The 21,397-nt window shown below is 39.5% G+C and overlaps 1 protein-coding gene across 2 annotated transcripts in view; it reads left to right on the top strand.

Annotated features, from left to right (window-relative positions):
• Positions 1-21,397, top strand: part of GSK3B (glycogen synthase kinase 3 beta) — a 161,468-nt gene that overhangs the window by 50,452 nt on the left and 89,619 nt on the right. For both annotated transcript variants that reach the window (XM_074853348.1, XM_074853358.1), the window contains exon 2: positions 7,195-7,388. In XM_074853348.1, coding sequence (XP_074709449.1) covers positions 7,195-7,388 — 194 coding nt within the window. The remainder of the gene's footprint in view (positions 1-7,194; positions 7,389-21,397) is intronic.

Genomic DNA, 21,397 nt, shown 5'->3' with positions numbered 1-21,397 from the left:
GACTTAAATTGTTTGAGCTCTTAAAGTCTCACTCAATGTATTTTTTTTCTAACCTTACAATGTCTGTGGCTTCTTTCTGAATCTCTGGTGTTTTGAATCATCACTCCTGAATTTTAGCTATCAGGAGTGGGTACACTATTCCAGTAGCTGTAGCATGAATGCCAAATAGGAAAATTGGTGGTTTTTTGGTTTGGTTTGGTTTTGTTTTGTTTCCTGGCTGATGGTTCCCCTGCTTATACATCTCAGGAGTGCTTTAGGTCTCAGTAGCAATGTTGTGCTTAGGCACTTCTGTGTCTGCCAGGATGCTTTGCAAGTCAGAGTTGGTGACTCCACTTTTTGGATGGCTTTACTTGGTTTGGCTGTATGGCCTGTCGCCTTGGGTCCTGGATCCCTCCACCGAATTTGTGCCTGGGTTACGAAGGGAGGCCAGCTGCTTTTTCACTGATCTCTACCCTGCATATAACTCTCTAAATCTTGTGACTGAGAACTTCATAGCTTTTCTTTCAGGTTGTTGATAAAAGTGGTAAGTGTGAGGCCAAAAATTAATGCCGGTGGGGCCTCCTACTATATTTTATTCGATCGTAGTTACATTGAAGTTTATGGGCTACTGGATTATAATTTGATTATATGTTTCTTCGTTAATTTACTATGTGGCAGCAAGTCAGAAACCCTACAGAAGTCAGTGCTTTTGCTGCATCAATGCTTCTTTTCTCTCTCTTTTTCCAAATGAACCTATAATCTCTTTAACAATATGGAGTCCAACAGTCCAGTCATAAACCACCTTACTGCTGCTTTATTCATTATCACTGTAGTGCTATGGTACTTCATCTGACATTGTTGTCAAAATTACAGGATCATATGGATCATTCCATCCACCTTTTAAGTTGTCGGAGTGTTCTGATTCCTTTCAAAAATCAGCATCACTTCTCAGACTTCTTAGCTAGCTCTTCCAAAATCCTTGGATACAAATCATGAGATTCTTCTGATCTTAAGTAACGTCTCATGGCCGCTCTTTTATTGCGGTATTCAGTTACAGTCAAGAAGTCAGATGACATTTCCTGTGCTAAAACAAGTGTATGAATGGGTGTGTATATATATATATATTTAGTGAATGCTTCTGCCTTCTCTGGGTGATGATTGGCACACTTAAAGGTTTTTGTTCAGTGTTTGACCTGAGCTATTTTTGAAATTTCAAGGATCCTTTTGTTTGGGGTAAATTTAAAAAACAAAATGCATTGTGTTTTGTTAGACTCCTTTCTTTGATTCTCTGATATTATTTTTTTCTGATTTGCTGCTAAAATGTTCATTTTGAACTTCTACTGTCTCCCACTAGGTAACATTCGTGTAGTTCACTGGTGAAGAAAGGAAGCTGCTAGTAAAACAGTTCATCAATACAATTTTTATACTTTCTCCCCTGTACTGGCTCATAATTACTAGCATTTTGTGAATTTAACCTTTTTAAAAGTGTAGTAGGGAAAATAATTAGAAAAATGTCATCTAGCACTGATTTCTACTGCTGACAGCATATTGCCTCAAGCATATGTTGCTCACACTGAAGCCTCTCAGAGCAGCTGACGACCTCCTTCCTTCACATGCCATTAACAGATATCTAAGAAGCCAGGTGTTTTATTTCGTAGCCTGATTTGATGGTTGGCATCAGATCCTAGCAGATAACTTTTCTTGTACTTTCTATTAAGACATTTGTTTCATAAAGTATTCTAATCTTTTGACCTTTTCAATTATCAATGACTGAAAAAAGCCAATGCACTTCTGATTGATTTCCATCCCCTCCTGATCACTCATTTCTCTATAGATAGTCATGTCAGCTGCTGGTTGTAACCTGTTCACATTGGCAGGGGCTACATCCAGCAGTGTAGGGTTTCCGCGGAAGTGACTTGTTGACTTATTGAACGTTGAGCAAATTAAGATGAAAGAGTTTGGAGAAGCCTTAGACTTGGGAAGGGAAGAAGTAAGTAGTCCATACTGACTTAATATTGAGCCATATCTTAATAGGGAGGTGACACTGAGAATTAAATCAGATGAGTGAAGATACTTGAATTACTGGAGATGGACAACTACATGACCAGGTGTTGTAGAGAGTGCGTTGTAGGTCTGGGAGGTTTTGGTGGGTTTTTTTAGGACTTAAAAACAGCCTAAGTAGCACCTAAGGGGAGGATCTGTGCGCATGCCAGTGAGGAGTAGCTAGCAATTGGAGGAGGGAAGCAAGAGGAGATAGATAAAGTCAAAAGAAAGAGGAAAAGGAGGAGTTTGTAGACAGCACAAAGGATTGCATTTGAAGTAAGAAGAAAGCAGCTGTAAACATCCTACTAATTCCTTGTTTCTTCCCTTCAACTTCAAAACAGAGAAGAGGAGGAAGAGGGTGTATATGTAGTTGAAAGAAGAAAGAATCACAGATCTCAGACTGTGTGCGTTAACCTGCATTTGTACTGCTTGGTCAGAAGCTAAGCAGCTGAAGGGATGTAGGGCAGACAAAATTTTGGACTTTCTCCAGGCCCATTCAATAGAAGGCGTAGGGGGAGTTCTGATCAGTAGTGAAGGACATCTTTCACGGTCTCTGAGGGCTGCAGTGAATTTTATTGACTGACAGGTATGTTTAGGCCCTGGCAAAAAGTATATGTGCAGTACACTTGTAGAATAGTCAGCTTTGAGCTAACGGTAGGAATCTGTAGCTGGTGAGTCATTTATGTGATGAAATGCTTGTCCACTAGCAGAATCCCTTGTCTCACCTGGGTAAACATCTGCCACTTTTTTTTTTTTGAGATGCATGCCTTTTGTTCCCAAACAATATACATATTTCATTAAAATAATACTGATCCATGTTAATTTTGGTTTAATGGGTGAATTGTATAAACAGAGGATGGAATTGAATATAGTCAACTTTTTTTTGAGTGTACAAAATTGAATTAATACTTAGCTTGAAAGGGTAAGTGGTCATTTGCATTAGGTAAAATGATAACATGAGTCATTCTAAAATTATACCAAGATACTGAAAAATAGTGCTTTCACTGATGCTGTAATAAACTCTTATAAACGGAGTATGTGCTTTTCTTACCAGATTGATGAGTATTCTCTGCTTTCAAACCACTGACCTTACCTAATGCTCGTGATTTGTCCCATATAGTCATCATGCGCTAAAGGTGGAAAGTGAGCTAGAAAGATCAGAGCATTTGGGAGTTACAATGTCTGGATTTTGTCTTCAGTTGTACATCAGACTTCTGGAGTAACCTTTCCCTCAAAAAACACCACGTCATGGATATTAAACATCAAAATGGTGTGGGGAAATGCTTTAAGGGTTTGCAGGAAACATACCAAGTGCAAATACAAGCGTATTACAGACTGATAGCTATTTATTTTTACTTGTACTTCTGTCCTGGATGTTATAAAGGTGGTTTGAAATGTGGATGATGGTTGTATTGTCACATGAATCTGCTTTTTTGTTACAGTAAAGGTAGGTGATATTGCTGTTGGCCCCAGAAAGCCTCCTCTTCTGGACAAAGACTAGTGACTCTCCTGATGGGAGCTGTGCTGTAAGAGCACAGTGTTTTGGTGTTTGATCCGTCCTTCCTTCCTTAGTTTTTCAGTTTAATGTTCTAGTTCTATTGTAGACCTACAATCAAAGGTGTCGGGGTATTGTGTGTTTGACAATGCCTGCTTATCCACTGGGGCCACTAAGTCTGACAGTCTGAAACAAAATAAAAGGTGAAAGGGACGAGATGAAAAATGTCTAGGCTTCTCATTAAGACTTGCTGTGGTATAATGCTGCTTGGGTGCGCTGTTGGGAGTTTCAGTTTGGAGGTACTGAAGATTGCTGGAAAAAGGGTGTTTCCTCTCTGCTATCTTTCGTCATGCTGAGGCTAAAACCAGTATTTCCCAGAGCTGTTTAGTGAACTCCTTTACATGCTGTTTGGCTGGCAAGACAACTCTTGCTGTCCAGACAATAAAAACTGGGATAACCGTTCAGAACTGCGTATGGTATTCTGAACAGTGCATACATCTATGTAGTGCAATGAGTGGCAAAACAGGCTTGTGGCCCCTGGATGCTGCTGTCATACAAATATACATTTGTATATTTTGAAAAGCAGTGAGATGTTTTACTCTTTGAGATCAAAGCTGTCAAAGGGCAGGGTGAATTTTACCCCTACAGTCTCTCGGGTTCAACTATTCAGTAATGGAATATAACTGAAACTTTTTTTTTTAAAGGTCCGAGTCCTTACGGTGTCTTTTGTGGGTGGTTTTGTAAAAGCCGTTGTTTATTGGAAGAAGGAAACTGGGAGAAATATCTAGGAAGCTTAATGTTCTGTAAGGTTCTGTAAAGAAAGTACTTCTTGGTGTAGCTAATTAAAGTGTCAGTGCTTACACTTTTTGGTACTGAGTATTTTAACAAGTTCAGTTAGGAGCTGTTTTTCCATGGACTTAAAGGAAAGTGTGTAAAGCTGACTGGCTTCTCATTTGAGCTCTGGAGTCGTTGGCCAGGTCATTGCAGTGCTATGCTGGGAAGAACCACCTGACGTGGCCTGAAATTCAGGGTTTGCTTTTGTGGTCAAGGAGACCTTTAAGCGAATTGGAGCTCTGAAGAGTGTCCTTAGAGCAGATCTCTCAACACCAAGTACTTCAAATCTGAACCAGTGTTGCCAGGGACTTTTTTTTTTTTCCCCCGAAGACTTCAGTAGTCTTGATTTTTGGGAAAGCGGGGAATAAACCTCATTAACAGTAGTCTCGATACTCTGGCCTTGTGACCAAGGCCAAAAAAAAGAAAGCTCCCCCCCCCCCGAAAATTGGGGAAGTAGGGGATTACCTTTTAAATGAGGATTGTTGCAGTAAAGCAGATGTCATCTATTTGTGTGTTGAGTTAGAATGCTAATCATAGAATAATCAGGCAAATAAAATGCAGAGCTGCTATCAGAATTACACTTTTAACTTGTTTACCAAAAAAAGGGTTTCTTTCTTTTTCTGGCTTCCTTCCATTTATTTCTTACAGTTACCAGAGGAGGGTGAATTTTCCATGCAGCTTTAGTTGTCTTCCATTTATGCTTCTCTCTCCCTCTGAGCAGATATTCCTCTCTTTCCATTTTTCTTTTGTTTTGTTTTGTTTTTTTTTTACCCCCCCCTCTGTTTTCTCTTCAAATGTGTAAATCTGCACCTCGCCTTCTTATAAATATTTTGGGGAAGGGCTATACCTACTATGCTTGGCAAGTAATTGGCACTCTTAGCACTAATGTGCTTTATTTGTTTTTAATTGGTTCATTTGTTTCATGGAGCAGTTGGATGCATAAAAGCAAACAATTTGTAAGAACCTAAAAGGCAACATAAGAGATGTCTAACGGTTAATGTGGATTTTTCAGGAGCAAATCATGCCAAGCCAACCTACTTTTCTTCTGGATCTTACAGGTACAGAAGAAGTAGTAGTAGATGAGTGTATCTTGACTCTGAAGTTTTCAAACAGATTTTCTCATGAGAAGCCTAGGAAAAAAATGGACTGCTGGGAATCCTCTGAAAGGCATACAAAATGGTTTGGTTATTTTGTTTGAGCGTAACAAAAGGTTCAAGGTGAAATTAGGATGACGTATATATTTAATGGGTGTTTGCAGAGTTTTTAAGCAGTCTCACAGGATCACTGGTTTTCACCAGTTTGTTAGATAAACTTCATGTAGCATCATGAAAGGGATTTCCTTCTGGTGGTGATCCTGTGCTTGGAGGATGTGTCGGGCAGGCAAAAGAGCCTTAGGTAACCTTGGATGCAGTTCAGTCAGGGCAAATGCAGACTATTAGGCTTTGATAAGAGTAATCAGGTGTGTGAGTGGAAAGTGAACAAGGATTGGACAGGCGGCACCTCTGCAGAGGAGAGTTTGGTACACAAACTGATCATGAGTCAACCAGGTTGCAGCATTGCACAAGCTGCAAACATTGTGCTGGGCTGTACAAACAAGTGTGGTGTAAGTCAGACAGGAGAAGTCACCAGCACGCTGGGTGGAGCTTCCTCTGCAGGGTCTAGTTTTGGGTACTGTACCTGCAAGATTTTTAGCAGTGAGGGGGGAGCTCCCTGAAAGAGAAACAACTTCTCCATCGTGGTAACTTTTTTTGCAAGAACCCCTCACGTGTTTGAAAGGGGTAGTGAGGGAGAAAGAGGGCAGGGGGGGAGCTGTGCCATTTTCCCGTGCCTTCTGGGAGTGGAACAAGGAATGATTCGCCTAAAGTGTACTAAAGGTGATCTGAGCTACCTGTTAGAAAAATCTTTCTAAATGCATGAGTAGTGAAGGACGGGAAGAGACTCCCTGGGGAAGCTGTGGAAGGAAGGTTTCTTAATAAGCAGATGTGACAAGCGTCTCTTGAGTGCAGTTTCAGTAGAGTTGCAGAGTGACTGCTGTGTAACAGCACATTCTGTTTTTTCTTGCAGCCCTATTCGATTCTGTAACCTGAGCCATTCTAACTGAAGGGCAATAAATGCCCAGTGTGTGCTTGCAAAATGCCTAAAACTTTGGTCCCATTGCAAACCGAATCAGACTTTGAACAAGGGGCAGCACCGCTGGTGACAACAGTGGTGCTAAGAATAGGTTATAGCGGCTTTGTCTTTTGGTGGGAAAGTGGCTGGAAAAGGTTTCCTAGGTTTTGCTTCAGGTGCACACAGTCAGCTTTGACAGAGGTTTTGCTTCCTAGTGTGTGCAAGCTGAAGCTTGACATGTAGGTGGGTTTGTAACAAACTTTGTCAGTGCTTCAGTTTTTTCTTGACGGATACATGCCTATAAAGGACAGAGTGCTGCTCTGCAGGCTATACTGATAGTGTCGTTTCTTCAGTTACAGGAAAATATGGGGAAATGCTTCATTTTGGTAATACAAGCAACACTGTTTAATACCACTTATGTTAATCAGATGTAGAAATAAGTACTTGTCTTCATCATGCATCACATTTTATTGCTGAGCTATCTGCTTCTGGAAAGGAAATATTTTTGTTAGCAATAATTTAGATGAAAAATTATAACCACTTCAGTAAAAAAATCTCAGTAAAAAATATGCTCAGTGTTTTCTTTGCATTTTGTCAGGGTTTTTTATTTTTCTCTATAATATTGAAATACACATGCTGATTTAAATCTTTGCCTTACCCTCTTCTGTTTCAGTCTTGTTGGTCATCTTGTTTACGCATGTATTTTGATTATTTGTGTATCTCTTGCTTCCCAGGAGACAAAGATGGCAGCAAAGTGACTACAGTAGTGGCAACTCCTGGACAAGGTCCGGACCGACCACAAGAAGTTAGCTACACAGACACCAAGGTGATTGGAAATGGATCTTTTGGTGTTGTGTATCAAGCCAAACTCTGTGATTCAGGAGAGCTTGTGGCCATTAAGAAAGTCCTGCAGGATAAAAGATTTAAGGTGAGCCTATGCATAAATTCAGTATGTTTTCATGAATGTTATCTCATTTTCCATGTCTTTGATGTCAATGCTTCTGATTTTTGCTTTTTTTAAAATTTATTTTCATTGGAGCACATAAATGCACGTAAAAATTTCCAGGACTAAAGATGAAACAGATGGTTTATGATAAAGGGATATAGTTTAACTTTAAAATCAGTGAGTCACTGTTGTTACAATTATTTGGATTAGTGCAAAACAGGAAGCTAAAAATGCCGATTTGATATTGTGGTGTTGTTTCCAGGTTGCAGACTAGATTTTTCAGACAATGAGCTGTGAAAACAAGGGAAAAGCTTGGTCTTACGCTTACTTTTTTCTAGCATAGACTCTTCTCCAGTCATTAGTAATTAAGCTGCCAGAGGAATAGAAGCCTTTGGGCTTTGTTCTTGGTTGTTGTGCCTACAAAGTGGAAGGCTGTATTTGAGTAAATCGGAAAGTCCCCAGGTCAAGCAAGAAGATAGCAAATACTGAGCCCAGGGCAGTTTGAACTGAAAGCGAGTTATTTCCCTTCATTATTTGATTTATAAATGTGGTCTGTTCTGGTGGTTTTAATAGACCAGTGGTTCTTTATTCTAAACAAGTAGCTTTCCAAAAAGCTGTATTTTTATCTGGTGATATTTAAACCAAATAAAAGTTAAGGACCATCAGCAACCTCATCACTGCTGTTAGTTGTCTGCTTGGTACTTGGTGTGCTTGACTGTGACTTTCCCTTATAGCCTGCAGCTAAACTTGTGCAAACAGTGAATGATAGCAAAGGTACTGGTTTTAGCATCTGAAATCAGCGGTGTGGGTTTTAGCATCTGAAGGCCACAGCTTTCATGACTACAGAAGCATAAGGACAATATATAAAGTGCCATGGATAATCTTACTACATGGTCTAGATACAAAAACTGGGCTTAAAAATAGAAAGTTGAAGCATATATATTTAAGGAAGATCAGTGATCTGAAACTTCTTTTTTACAACTTGATACTTACAGTTGGTTTTAGAAGTACTTTAAAGGCTATTGGATGACGTTGTTTTCTCATTTTTTCAGTAAGAGTTCATGCACAGCTAACTTCACTGGTAATGTTTGTAATTTGTATCCTGTTTTGGTAGCAAAATCATTCTTCTGAAGTGTTTTGAAGGAACTGGTGTGTGCCTCTTCCTTGAGTCTTGAAATTGATGCTGTCATCACCGCAGGCATCAGGATATCACAGATGCATTAGCTGAAGAGTGGAAGAGGAAAGATATGTTTAAATTAATGTAATCATGCAGCATTGTTTAACTTCTAATTGAGAAAGGAGTGTAAAGTTCCTACATTGTTCTTAGATCTGAGTTATTTCTGGACTGTATTATGTGTTGAAGGCAGTTAGTACTGGGGAAGCATGCAATATGATGTAAGAGTGGATTATTTTAGAAGAATGGAAGAGGTAGAATAACAGAAACTCTAAACCTAGTCATGCTTAAAAGAGCTTTTTGATCTTTTCCAATTGCACAGTTTTAGGTGGAAGGCCCAGACGTCCCCCTTGCCATGTCATGCTTGGTGGATGTCAGCTAGTGCTTTCGACCAAAATCTTTTATTTCTTTAGTCTTATGACTTTGAGGTTGTGTAGAGTGTCGAAAACTTGGCCAAGCATTTTAGTTCCTACCCATCAAATACTAATAGCTTAAGTGAGTTAAGTGATGTCTTAATTTTTTTCTAATAAATCTGTATACGGCATCTAGAATAAAATGTAGTTCTTCGATTGTTTTTGTTTCAGGAGTTGATTCGGTGGCATTTTGTTATCTGACTATATATTTATTTGGAGTGACATCATTTGAATATTAGCCCTCTTGTTTAACGAAAAAAGCTAAACCAAAAGGCTTAGTAGGGTGTTTCCAGGTTGGACTCTGAACTAATTGCCTATGTATGATGACATAAGCTGAGAACATCCAGTACCTGGAGGCTTTAATACCCCTAAACTAGGTGGAATTAATGTTAAGTGCATATGTAGATTTACAAATAGATAGCATTAATTTAAAAATACTTTTTTAAACTTCATAATCTACATCTGCAGTAGTACCCAAGTTATGCGTTTTTTCATGTTCTTATCCCAAACTTGTATCCCAGTTGCACAGCATCATCTACCTTTGCTCTCAGCTCCCTAGTTTTTCCTGTCGTTCCTCAGTTTATTCCCCCCTTTCTTTTCACATTCTGATCTGGAAGTGTATGTTCTGTTGGCAGGAGGTGTAAATTCCTCCAGGCTGGATGAAAGCCTCTGCCTGGACAGATTTGGAAGCTAGAGACATGTATCTTATATCAAGAATAGCACACAATTACTTCAGGGTATGCTACTCTTCGGGAATATCTAACGTAGGTTGTAAATGCTGGATCAGATACTTTACCAGTTAAACAGGGAACTTTGTCTGTTGGCTGTACAGTTTGATTGCAGCGTAGGAGCAGATCAGCTCTTCTGTTGAGAGCGCTGAGCTGTGGTGTGCAGCTCAGCTGGGCTGCTGCCACCCCCGCGCTGCTGCCCGAGTCCAGATCCAAGCCCTGGTGAGTGGAGTTCCTTAAGAAATCTGCCACTTCTTCCCTCTCATTAATGTACACCCCTGCTTCAGCAACAATGGGGAAAACCCTAGTGTAGGTAGCCAAAGGTGGCAGTAGCTTGTTTGATTTAGATCAACTTGATAACTGCTGAGGGAAGAGAGGGAGCACTTAAGACATACCTGTCTGCACTGATCCCAGTGGTGGTGAAGGAACAGGAGGAAAGTAATACATGAAAGTTGCTTCCTGAAGTCTAGATCATCAACGAAATTTTCAGTTGTGCACTTCAAGCTGGTGCCTGCTTATCTCTATATCCTGACAGATTTATCTCGGTACATGCAGTATAATTTCTTTGTTGTGATTTAGCTCTTTAAAAAAATGCTTTTAGAAAAACCAGCAGGAAGTCTTGAAACTTAAAGGGCATGATTCAGAAACTTTAGGAAGTCCCCAGAGAGTGTAACTTCTAGCCGCCTCCTGCATTTTGTGAATGTGGAGGGAGTTTATTGTGAAGATCTGGAAAATGCACCACAGTTGCCAATTTTTAGATCTCTGATAGGAAGTTGAGATACTTTTATCCAGGTTTAAAGCTAGCTTGAAAGCTGGAATTACCAGAGGGGGGTTGTCTTTTTTCTTTTTTCCTTTTCCATTGCTATGACAAGTTTCTCGTCAGCCTCCACTGAAGCAGAAGCAGCATTGGTCTATGCCAGAACTAAGCGAGTGTAAAATCTTTGCTAAAGAGTTGAATATTACAGTTTCTGTGATGGTAAAGATAGTTTGCAATGCTCCCACTTCTTTCTGTTCCCTTGTTGCAGTTGAGTGGTTCTTCAGCTTGGCAGTGCAGTGCCTGAAGTGCTGTGGGTTTTAAAATGAGTATGTCTAGAGTTCAGCATAACCTAGAGCAATAGCATTGGTACACGAGGGATAGAGACAATGGATGAGGGGAATAAATAAAAAAATATAGAAATTTATGCTTAATTTTGGTTTGCAGTTCTTCTGCCTTCATTAAGCTAGATCTCTGTATTAAGTGTGAGGAATTTAAGTAATGTAATTTTGGACAATTACATGATACTTAAGTGAGTAGTTCACAAACTACATGCTGTTTATTATCAATGGGATCACTGAATTTGTCTCTAGTCAGTATGGAGGGTGATGTTTTCTTTGGGGTTTTTTTCAGTTAAAAGTTTAACAAGGGTAGGAGAGACATTTCTCTTCAAAAATTGGTGTAAGACAGCTATTCACAAGGGGTTTTTTTGGCCAAAATCCATTCAAATGGCAAAATTTCCTAAAGACTATGCCTCAGCTTTCACAGATCTGTACTGTGTTGCTGCTTGTATCCCACAGATGCGTAAGAGTAGGTCCTCATGCAAAGCACTGATAAAGATAGGTGCAGTTAAATTATTTGTAATATTTTTAATTATTTTCGTCCATGTGTCAGTGCAGGCCCTTAACTGACACAGCCTAGTTGTGATGCTTGAAAAGAAAATACTGGTAGTGTACTTTCTTGCACTGCTTTTGTTGGCATGTTCATTGGAATATTTTTCAGATGAAGAGGCAGTCACGTTGCTGTCTGATTCTGAAAAAATACAATAATAAGCAAGCAGGTACGTTAGCACAAATAGGAAATTCTTAGTCTAGTTTTTGTTATTTCTGTCATTCCATGCCCATTCTTAAGAAATCCTGTTGGAGTGAATGCGTGAATAGAAATATTTCTCAACTGACTGAGAATACTTAAATACTTCATATCTGAATTGCAGTACTTAATGTTTCTGCTTTAGCGCTAGGCTGTCGCCATTTAAATGATGAAGAGAGTTCTTAATAATCCTGCACCTTTTCAGACAATCTAGATTGGGCATCACATTTCTTGGTAATGCCTCACATAGTCCTGAAGTGTGCAGCAAGAGAAAGCCAAATTCTGTAACGAGAACCATTCATGCCATCCAGTCTCTCAAATCATTCAGAGACTGCCTAGGTTTAGCAATCCAACTGTGCGTGCCCATGTCTTAGTTGCCTGAATTATTTAAATAGCAGATCTTGCGGAGTGTGAGGGGATGTCAAACTAGGGCCCTGATGGTCCATAAACGTGAAGCTCTGCATTGGTGAAGCTGAGGCCACTGAATAGTAGGCAGTGTTCTTTCCTATTTTTAGCTATGGGAGGAATATATATTGTGACTATTCCCACAATCTTTTTTTTTTTTTTTTAAATATGTAAAATCTCAGTGTTAATCTGAGCTTTAAACCCAGTAAAGCAGCAGGATGGAAAAATAAGTCTACATTGAGGTTCTGGTTTCTCTCTTTCTCTGCTGGGTATGTGTACTTTTGTGAGCTGTTTGAAATGCTTCTGAAAGAGCAACAGCTTTTCTTCAGTTCCTGACTTAAATACGTCAAGCTGCTAAGTATAAAAAGATCCTTTTTCAAAGTAGCCCATATCAGCTGTTTGTGTTAACTTAATTACAGCAACTTTGATCGTAGCAGTTCACATGAAAAGTGTAAAGCCACAAGGAAGAATTCCCGTTGAAAAATAACTAGGTGTTTAGGTTCTTAAGTTCTGTTAACTTTTCAAGAGACTTTTTCTGTTTAAAGCATTCACAATCTAAAGTTGACCCAGTTTTTTTAATAGGTTGTGCATCTCTGCTTGTGGTTGAAGGTGTCATTCTGTAAACATGCATGTAGAAAAAGCGTGAATCTGTTGACTAATGAGATATATATCTTTTGCTCTCAGGATCTCAGTGGTTAACAGACCACTGTGAGAGTCCGACTTCAAATCGAGTTTAATTAGTTCCACTCTTGGCTGACCCTCTCTGGCTTATTTCTTGGCTCTCTGTTATCCTTGGCTGTTTAAGATACAGCAGATAGTAGCTTTATGTTGAAAAAGGGCTGCGTTTTCAGGGGGCTTCAGTCTGCTAAGGTCACTGTTAGTGTAGCTGATCTGTTTTGAAGAGGGATGTACTTAGTAACTTGGTAGAAATAACAGTTAAAACAAGTCTTTTTTGCAGTCTGTAAGCTTGGGCTATAGGTAGTCATGTCTACAGAGTGACAAACAGGAGTTTGATACCCGACCTCCTGATACGTGTTGGGGAACCCAGTTTGAAGGCTTTAAGGGAAAAGGTATTGCTGTCTTCAGTGCAGCTTTCATCTCCCTTCACCAGGTTCAGACAGGATGTAAGAAGCATCCTGTCTTTTCATGTTTTAGCAAATCCATCTTCCAGGCTCCTATTCTTATGTATTGTAGCTTTGCCATGAGAATGTTAAGTGTATAGTTGAAGAGAAGCTGTCGTTACCGCTGAAAATTGAGATACCACATAGAACTCTGACTTCCTTTGTCTGTATGTGCCTGAGCTGTAGACCCTTTCAAGCACACAGTGTCCAAGTGAAGTACTTTACCCCTTTCTAGAGAAGGAATTGGAAGTTATCACAGACGTTTAGAATGAACACTTTCTTCATCTTAAGTCAGCGTTCTAAGTCTTGAATGCAATGTAGAGGTTGGACCTGCTCTGGTGTATTCGTGATCATCTTTCTCTGTGACCTCTTGTCATCTGCACAGGTTTCCACTGCACTAAGCACTGCACTTTCTTTGTTAATTTAATTTCTGTGTGTGAGCTAGTTGAGCGCTTTAATATCTCCATCTAAGGATTGTTGAATATTCAAACATTAATCTGTAAGGCCTTCTCTCAGAAGAATGTCTTTTTTATTTACCCTATCTCAGTTGAGTTGGAAGCACCCATGGGGTAAAAAGTCACAAAGGAAAGACATGGCGATGAGAAATAATAACATTTAAGCACCTTTCTTTTAAGTCTTTGAGGACTTGCACATCTTAGCTACTTTGAAGATCTGAGGAACAGTGAATCACTGTTCATAAGACCATTATGGAGGTGGCACTCTTAAAAGGATGCCTTAATTTTGTTGTTGAATGGCTAGAAAGAGCACCCAGAACAACAGATCTCTTCTGACTACTTTAATGTGATGGCTTGTGTTCACAAGTGGGGAAGGAAGGCTGAAAATATTTTCCAGTGACATTAGCAAATATTATGAGCTTTTGTAAAACTAACAGAAGGAAGACAGTTGAGCCTGACTCAAAGCCTTTTCAAAACTATTCCTCTAGTCCTACCTATCCTCATCTGAGGAGGTGCAGTCCCTCTTAAGGTCTGGGGCTATCAGATATGATTTGCAGAATGGGAAATGTCTGGGCATGTGTTCAGGATATTTTTCCATCTTCTAAAGAGCTGGAGGGCTATGTTCGGTTCCAGAGAGTTTCTTTGACTCTTGTACAGAGGCCACATTTGTAGCTCTGGTCCAGCTTAGCTTAGTCCGATTGTCAGAGATGTTTACAAAGATAATAGCGTTTCTTACAGCAGTACTTGATCTGTCTGTCTCCTGACAGCTAGCTTATCGGAGCCAGTTCTGTTATTTGGCTGTAACTGCAGTTGCAGTGCCTGCCTGTTCACGGCACACTGAAGAGGCTGGGTAGATACCTGAACTCTCACTCACAACCTTGTATTTCATTCCATTTTCCAATTTTCACAAACACTTGAGTTTTGCTAGCAAACCAAAAATCTGTTTGTACCCTTGCTTTTGGCACTCTGAAGTAAGCAGAGTACTGTTCATTGTATCAGCTGAAACCTCCCTGGATGTACTTCTGTGGCCTAGAAGAGCTCTAAGAGGGCTAAGAAGCATCTTCTTCACTTTGTGTTATGTTAAAGTCTATATGATAAAATTATTTGTAGTTGTGTTGACTGTTTCTACAGATATTTTCTAATTGACAAATGAATTGGATGCATAATAGGTGTTAATGCAAAATAGGTCTTCAGTTTGGCATGTGGAGATGAATTGGAGTTTGTATTAAGGGAATTGATTTTCATTTTCTTTTTTAGCTGGGGAGTTGGACTGAAAATTGCTGCCCAGGGAATGCAGCATCATCCAGCTGCAGTTGGCCTAGGGAAGAGGAAGAAGTGCTCTTCATCTGCAGATGTGGCTCTGTGTGCGTGTAGAAATGCGTTTCCACGTGTTGTCGTGTGGAAACCTACATGTTAGTAGGGAAATACCTGCCGTAAGAATATGTTCTTTGAACAGGGAGGAGTCAGAAGAGCCCTTGAGGGCTTTTTTGTTCCCTACCTGGTGGATGAGGCATTTGTGTAGGTACATGCCGCAGTTGAAGCGGTGCATTTATTTTGGATTTTGAGTTTTTCTATTTCCACAAGTTTTTCTGGGGTACTCCCTCAACTAGGACCAAGGATTTTAAAACAAGATAGCTCCTTGTGGTCAGTTTTCTCTCATCTTGTCCACTTATAGTGCATAACTTGAGACTAAAATTAAATCTTTCTGTCCTATGTTAATCTACGGAACAACAAAAAGAACCTCAAGATATATTAAATTTATAAGAAGTGCCCCACTGGTCCAGATAATTCATATAGCTGCTGTAATAATGCTTTGGTTTATTTCCTGTTGTGTCTCACATCTACCAAAGGAAGTCAGTTCATATGTCTGATGTTCATGGAATGCATATATACATTCCATAAAATACATATTTTTTAAATGTATATTCCTAAATTAAACTGGAGACTGCTTTGAGACACAGAGGTTAAAAAAGAATAACATTGTAGGGATGCTGTTTTAAAATATTGACGTCCAAAGTGAAGATTACAGTTTAAAAGAATTCCAAACCCATTTAAGGTATGGAGGTGTGTAGTTTAAAGCATTCTAGTAGCTGTAGCTCTGCCACGTACCGACATCGTAATGGAGCTGTGCGAGTATAGTTGAATATAGTTGAAGAATTCCTGATCCTGGTCAAATTAAGTTCTATTTTAAAAAGACACTTTCCTTTCCTTTGACTTCTCAGGCACTTAGGCAGCAAAGTTGAAAAGGACTGGCATAGAGAAACAGTAATTCTGTATGCAATAGGGATAACATCTTCACTGTTCACATTTCTAAACCTTCTGCTTAGAGGGAGTCTTTGCATGGCTTCGTATAGCACGTATTCATAGGTCTGTGTAACTGAGGTGAAAGCTGACTTTAACTTTCTTCATTTTTGGGGTGCCGTGCTGGGGTTTGAAAGCAGCTGTGAAAAGTGTGGACATGGTGTTTTATGGAAAGATCCGTGGCAGCCTTTCAGTAGCATTGCCATGAAGACTGTATGCCTTTGCTTGCCTGAGAATATGTCCTCACGTTGGATATGCATCTCTGAGTTTGGTGGATTACAAGCTGATGGAGCAGATTTTGCTTTTCTCATTTACAAATAAAGTGACAATGGAGTAGCCTTTCTAAGTGCGCAACCGGTTGGAAGTGGAGGGCTGCTTTTTGTTTTGTGAATGCAGAAAAAGTCACAGTAAGATTCCTGAAGTCTTTCTGAAGCTCAGGGATTTAGTGATACACTGCTGCGTGAGGGTGTACACAAATTCTAAGCTAGATTTAGTTCTTTTCATCTTGCAGTTCTAGCTAAGATGAACAGGCGGAGATTAGGCATGTCTAATGCTCCTGGGAGCTAGGTAAGGCTGCTGCTGTATAGAGCTTGGGTATTAAAGCGGGTGTTGGGTGGAAATGATGCCCCAGTGGGAACCTTCTACACCTGTCTCCCAGTTCGGGAGAGAGAAAAGTATTGTGTAGAGTATAAATAGAAGATTAGCTGATGCTTGTTGAGATAAAAATCGTGCTTTTGAGACTACTAGGATGTTTGGTGCTTGCAGTTGCTTTAAGGCTTTTTGTTGTACCATTGTGTATTCTCTCTTAGAACTCCCACAGCATGAGATTGCCTGGCTACGGAAGATTTAGCATAAACACTTTCTACATCTAGCAATATTAGGTACCTGTGGCTCTCACTTGCTTACTTTATTCTTACTTAGTTACATTATCTTTTGTGCAATGCATCCTTCTTAGAGCATGATTAGAATATATTGTGAAGTAATTTGGCTTCAGTTTTTGCCCGTGAACACAGATTTTTCTTTAACATACTTGGCTGCTAAATCAGGCGGTGGCAAACTGTGTCCTTTTTGAACTCATTATTTGTTATTTATTCAAATACTCTGCTGTGGTAACTACACACTTGAGGGGAAAGAAGGCATAACTGATGAAATGTGAGACATAGGGAGAACAGAAAAGATCCACCTGCTGCTCAGCAGCGGCTTCCTGAAGCAAAGAGGGGGCAGATCCTTTTCGTTCATGTGTCACCAAGACAGCTTTGCTGTGCCCTCTGGCACTTCTTGTAGTTCAGCCCTTTCAGCTTTGTTTAAAACTTTGTAAAAGAGCTGCTTTGTGTATTCCTCCTTGAAGAGGTGTACCTCCAAATTCAGCAAACAAAATGCAGAAAGTTTAAGGAAATGTGGGAATGGGAGTAATTTTTGATTGCCACTTTTTGTTTTCTTGAGTAGACCTGACCTTTTAGAACCAACTGGCATGTTCCTTCTGGAAAGTTTTCAAAGCTTTGAGAGCCATATAATTGATGATTGCTTTCTTTGCTGCTAAAGGCAATATGCATTGCCCATTGCTGCTTTGAAAAGTAGTACCAAGATATGGGAAAACAATAAAAGGAAGCTATTTTAAATGTTTTGTAAAGCATCTACAGTGCAGAGACAGAGGCACTTCAGCCAGTCGTATTCTAGAATTAGCAACGCTGCCAGTTTTTCCTGTGACTTGGGTACTTCCTGGTCCCTGGGACAACTAGCAAGGTGAGATGTGAGTGACCAATGCAATTATTTTTAGCCTACACAATACAAGGAACTACTTTTCTGCTACTTTACGTTGCACTTTTTTGAGAAAAGCTTGTTTTGGTTTCATGTCCCACTTTGTTTTTTTTCCTCACATTTCTGTCTGCATTCTGCAGTGAAATTTGGCATATGGTGCCCGAGACTAAATGTAAAGGATGATGGAGACAGGTTTTGTTGGGTGACCTAGACTCCTGTATGATCTACTGCAAGAAGTAAAACTGCATCTGATTTTCTTTGAGTGGATTTGTAAGAGTTGTATCATGTAATAACCCAAAACAAGAAATATTTGTGGAAAAGTAATGAGAAACTTATTCCATTAAGGAAAATTCTAATTACGGTGCATGATGCTTTGGTACTGTGTTGATACTTGTTTTAAAATATAAGAGTGATGTCAATAAAGAGGTCATTGAGTATTTGTACTGTTTTTTTGGATGGGAGCAAGGAAGGGACCCACTCTTCTTTAGGGTGAAATGTGAGGTGTGGTGTTTATCGTGTTTTTAAATATATGTTGCAGACGTTTACCTAAGTAGAATGCAGTCTGCTTTCTTCAGGGTGGGTTTTTGTTTATGTAGTGCCTGGTATTGTGAACTGGGATGAGTAATCGAGGCTCCTATATGCGTCATGATGCAAATACCCAGACTATATACATCTGTATTCTGTAGTTCTTCTAAAATTTGAAGCCAGGTCTAATTGTTACAGGCCCAACAAAGGTGCTTATTTCACCTCTTCATTTGTAATGTTCTTTTGAAAGCCCAGCCATGATGATTAGACTGCTTAGTCCTGAACTAACTAGTCAAAATATAAACATCCAGTCTGAATCATTGAAGCATAACAATGCATATGTAAAAGAACAGCTGGATCTAATTTTAGTTACTTTTTAAATTCAAAAGTCACTGTCAAGGAGAGCTAGAGTGTATTTCCCTCCTTGCTTTCCCCCGTAAATCATACCGAATGAGGATGAAGGCAAAATATCTGACTTGATGTCTTTTAAAGATTCATCTGCTTCTGTTTCTTCATTTGAAGATTTGTCCAAGCATCAGCTTATCAGACTGAGTTTGCAGGCCCTTGTTCATTCCTCTTGGTTTAATGTCACCAGACACATGAGTCATAAAGGTTGTATCAAGTTTTTGGGGCTTGAAAACAGGCATGTCATTTATACCAGATGAATGTAGCAGTGCAAGCATGTTGATTGATAAATGAAATAATTTGTTGCAGGCTACTTAATACCTGAAATGGGACAGTGCAAGTTATTTGGGTGTTGTGGTGGGACACGCATACTTCTTCCTAAGCTCCCAGCTGTGATAGCCACCCATTGCATTGCTCTTGCTGCAAGTGTATACAGGATGGGTTTTTTTCTTTCCTTTTTTTTAAGAAAGTGAAAGTTTATAGTGGATGTTCACGTCGCCTGTGTGAACCCAGTGAGGGACCTTAGTGGAAAAGTTCGGGTTTACTTGTAAATAATAGAGGAAACTTTAAAAAGATGTGTTGCTGACCAACATGGGAATTAGTAATAAGTGTGCAAGTGTAGAAGCTGCTCCAAAATGTAGTGCATGGGCTGGGGAACATAAGGAAGATTCACTTCAGTATCTTACACGGATGCACTTGCTTTGCTTTCTGATGTTGAGCAACTGTGTGAGCACATTTCAGATGAAGTCTGACAGGGAGTAACAGGATGTAGAGCAGGAGATCTGAGGTGAGAACAGATTTCTGAAGAATTCCTAAAAATAGGGACAAATACTTTTTTTCTTTGTGGTGCTCTGCTGAACACCACTTTATAAATAGTGAGCAATTCTGAGTTATAAAATTAGAAGGTGGTAAGAGCTGATAATTTTTAGTTGAGTTGAGTTTAGTTTTCAGAAAAGTAGTGCTATATTCCTTCTAGGTTAGATTCTTCTATTAGTGCAGCATCACAGTAACCTGTACTAGAATTGTCTGTCTATGAGACCTGGGACTTCCTTTATTACACTGGGGTTATTAACACTATTCGCTTGTCATTTAGATACGTGCAAAAGCAGCAGCATGAGAGCACATGAAATAAAAATGCTCTTTCCCCAGTGTGCTGCAAACCACAGTAGGTGATTGGAGTCAGCATTTGAAGAGCCAGAGCAAATAGTCAAGAGCTTGGTACAATGCATACTTCTTTTTTTTTTTTTTTTTCTGAAAAGTCAACATAACTTGGGAAAGTGCGAAAAAGAACATGGTTTGCAGATAATATAATAGATTTCCTGATAGGCAATGACTCTGCTTCTGTAACTGTGCATAACAGGCATAAAGGTTATCTACTTTCACATAGGGCTAACAGATCTAGTAGGACAAGAAAGTAGTACGAGATGTAGGAAAACTAGGGCATGTTGAGGGTTGCCTGGAGTGTTGGAGACATAAGAAAGTTGGTGTACTCATTGAGCAATTCCTGTGGCAGCATGAAGGCCATCAATTAGCAGGATGGATAAACAGCACGAGGACTCTTGTTTGGAGCTAACCTGATGAGTATCTCTTGGAAAGGGTCCGCCTTGCTAGTGAGAACAGGCTGTACCCAGCGCAAATGCACAGGGCTGTGGGCAGGTGGTAGTAGAAAGTCCCTTCCTGGTGGAGCACTGAGCTTGTGGCATCCTGTCCTACTGGCTTGTCTGCATGGATCTGCTTGTGGGTAATGAGTCTGTAGGTAACTTCTTGAGTAGATAATGGGTTTTCAAAGGGAATTAAATTTAGCTGAGACCCTTCTGAATTCAGCTGTCTAGCTAAACACTGAAAGTTTTACCTGATTCGCCTTTAAAATTTATTTGAATTAAATTTTCCTGAATGTAAATATAGCTGAAGATACAGTGGCTCTGTCTTAACCTAAGCTTGTGTGCAGTAAACACTAGAATGTGTAGGGAGCCATATGGGAGGTAAGCCTTCATTATTTCATGCTGTTGGGATTTTTTAATGCAAAAGGGTCTCAGCACCCTCTGCATAAAATTTGATTTCAACAAAATGTGGAAAAGAATTGTTCACTGGTCAGGGGTGGGGCAAGGAAATGAATTTAACTCAGAAGTGACAATCCTGTGGAAATATGAGGCAGCTGATAGTATTTCTTTGTATTTTCACTGAGTATGTTGCTGCTTAATGCTCTTGTCAGTAGGGGTATCTTGAGAACTTTCCTGCTAAAAACTGCGTCCACTTTGGCTCCAAAGAGCAATGTGGCAAACCTTGCTCCTGTGACTGTTATCTTGATCTGCAGAGACTAACTCTGGGTAGTTGGAGTGATGAAGCTGCTGGCATTCGATCCTTGATCACTTCACTTCTGATACCAGAGACTTTTTTTAGCCTGCTCTCTTCTGAGCACCAACTTTAAAAAGAAACTGCAGTTCCTATGACATAAGGTACTGTGAAGTACGAGATACCTTCAGTTGCTTAAAGCTGGATTAAATTATTGCTTATTGGGATAACAGGTTTCATATCTTGCTTCCCCACTTCTAAAATACACAATCATAAATAGTCCATGAAATATAATGAAACAAAACCTTGAAGGGATATTGAAGCCAGTTATATTTCCATTGCCTTGTAGCCATTTTTGAGGGAGTCAATTCTGTAATTTTTTTCAATGCAAAGAGAAAAAGTTCAGAATTGTATTTTAAAGTGTTTGGGAGGAATACACATAAACCATTATGAAGCAAGTTGAGTTTTTCAAGCTCATAAAACTGGCAATAGCAAGCATTCTGTACAGAAACGGGTATTTAATTGTCTTCAAACCTTTTTTTTTTTTTTTTTTTTTTTAGACACAGGAGAA

The sequence above is a fragment of the Strix uralensis genome, chromosome 2 (genome assembly GCF_047716275.1).
Source record: "Strix uralensis isolate ZFMK-TIS-50842 chromosome 2, bStrUra1, whole genome shotgun sequence".
NCBI lineage: Eukaryota > Metazoa > Chordata > Aves > Strigiformes > Strigidae > Strix > Strix uralensis.
The sequence above is the reverse complement of the archived record's forward strand: the minus strand, read 5'-3'. Positions and strand labels throughout refer to the sequence as shown.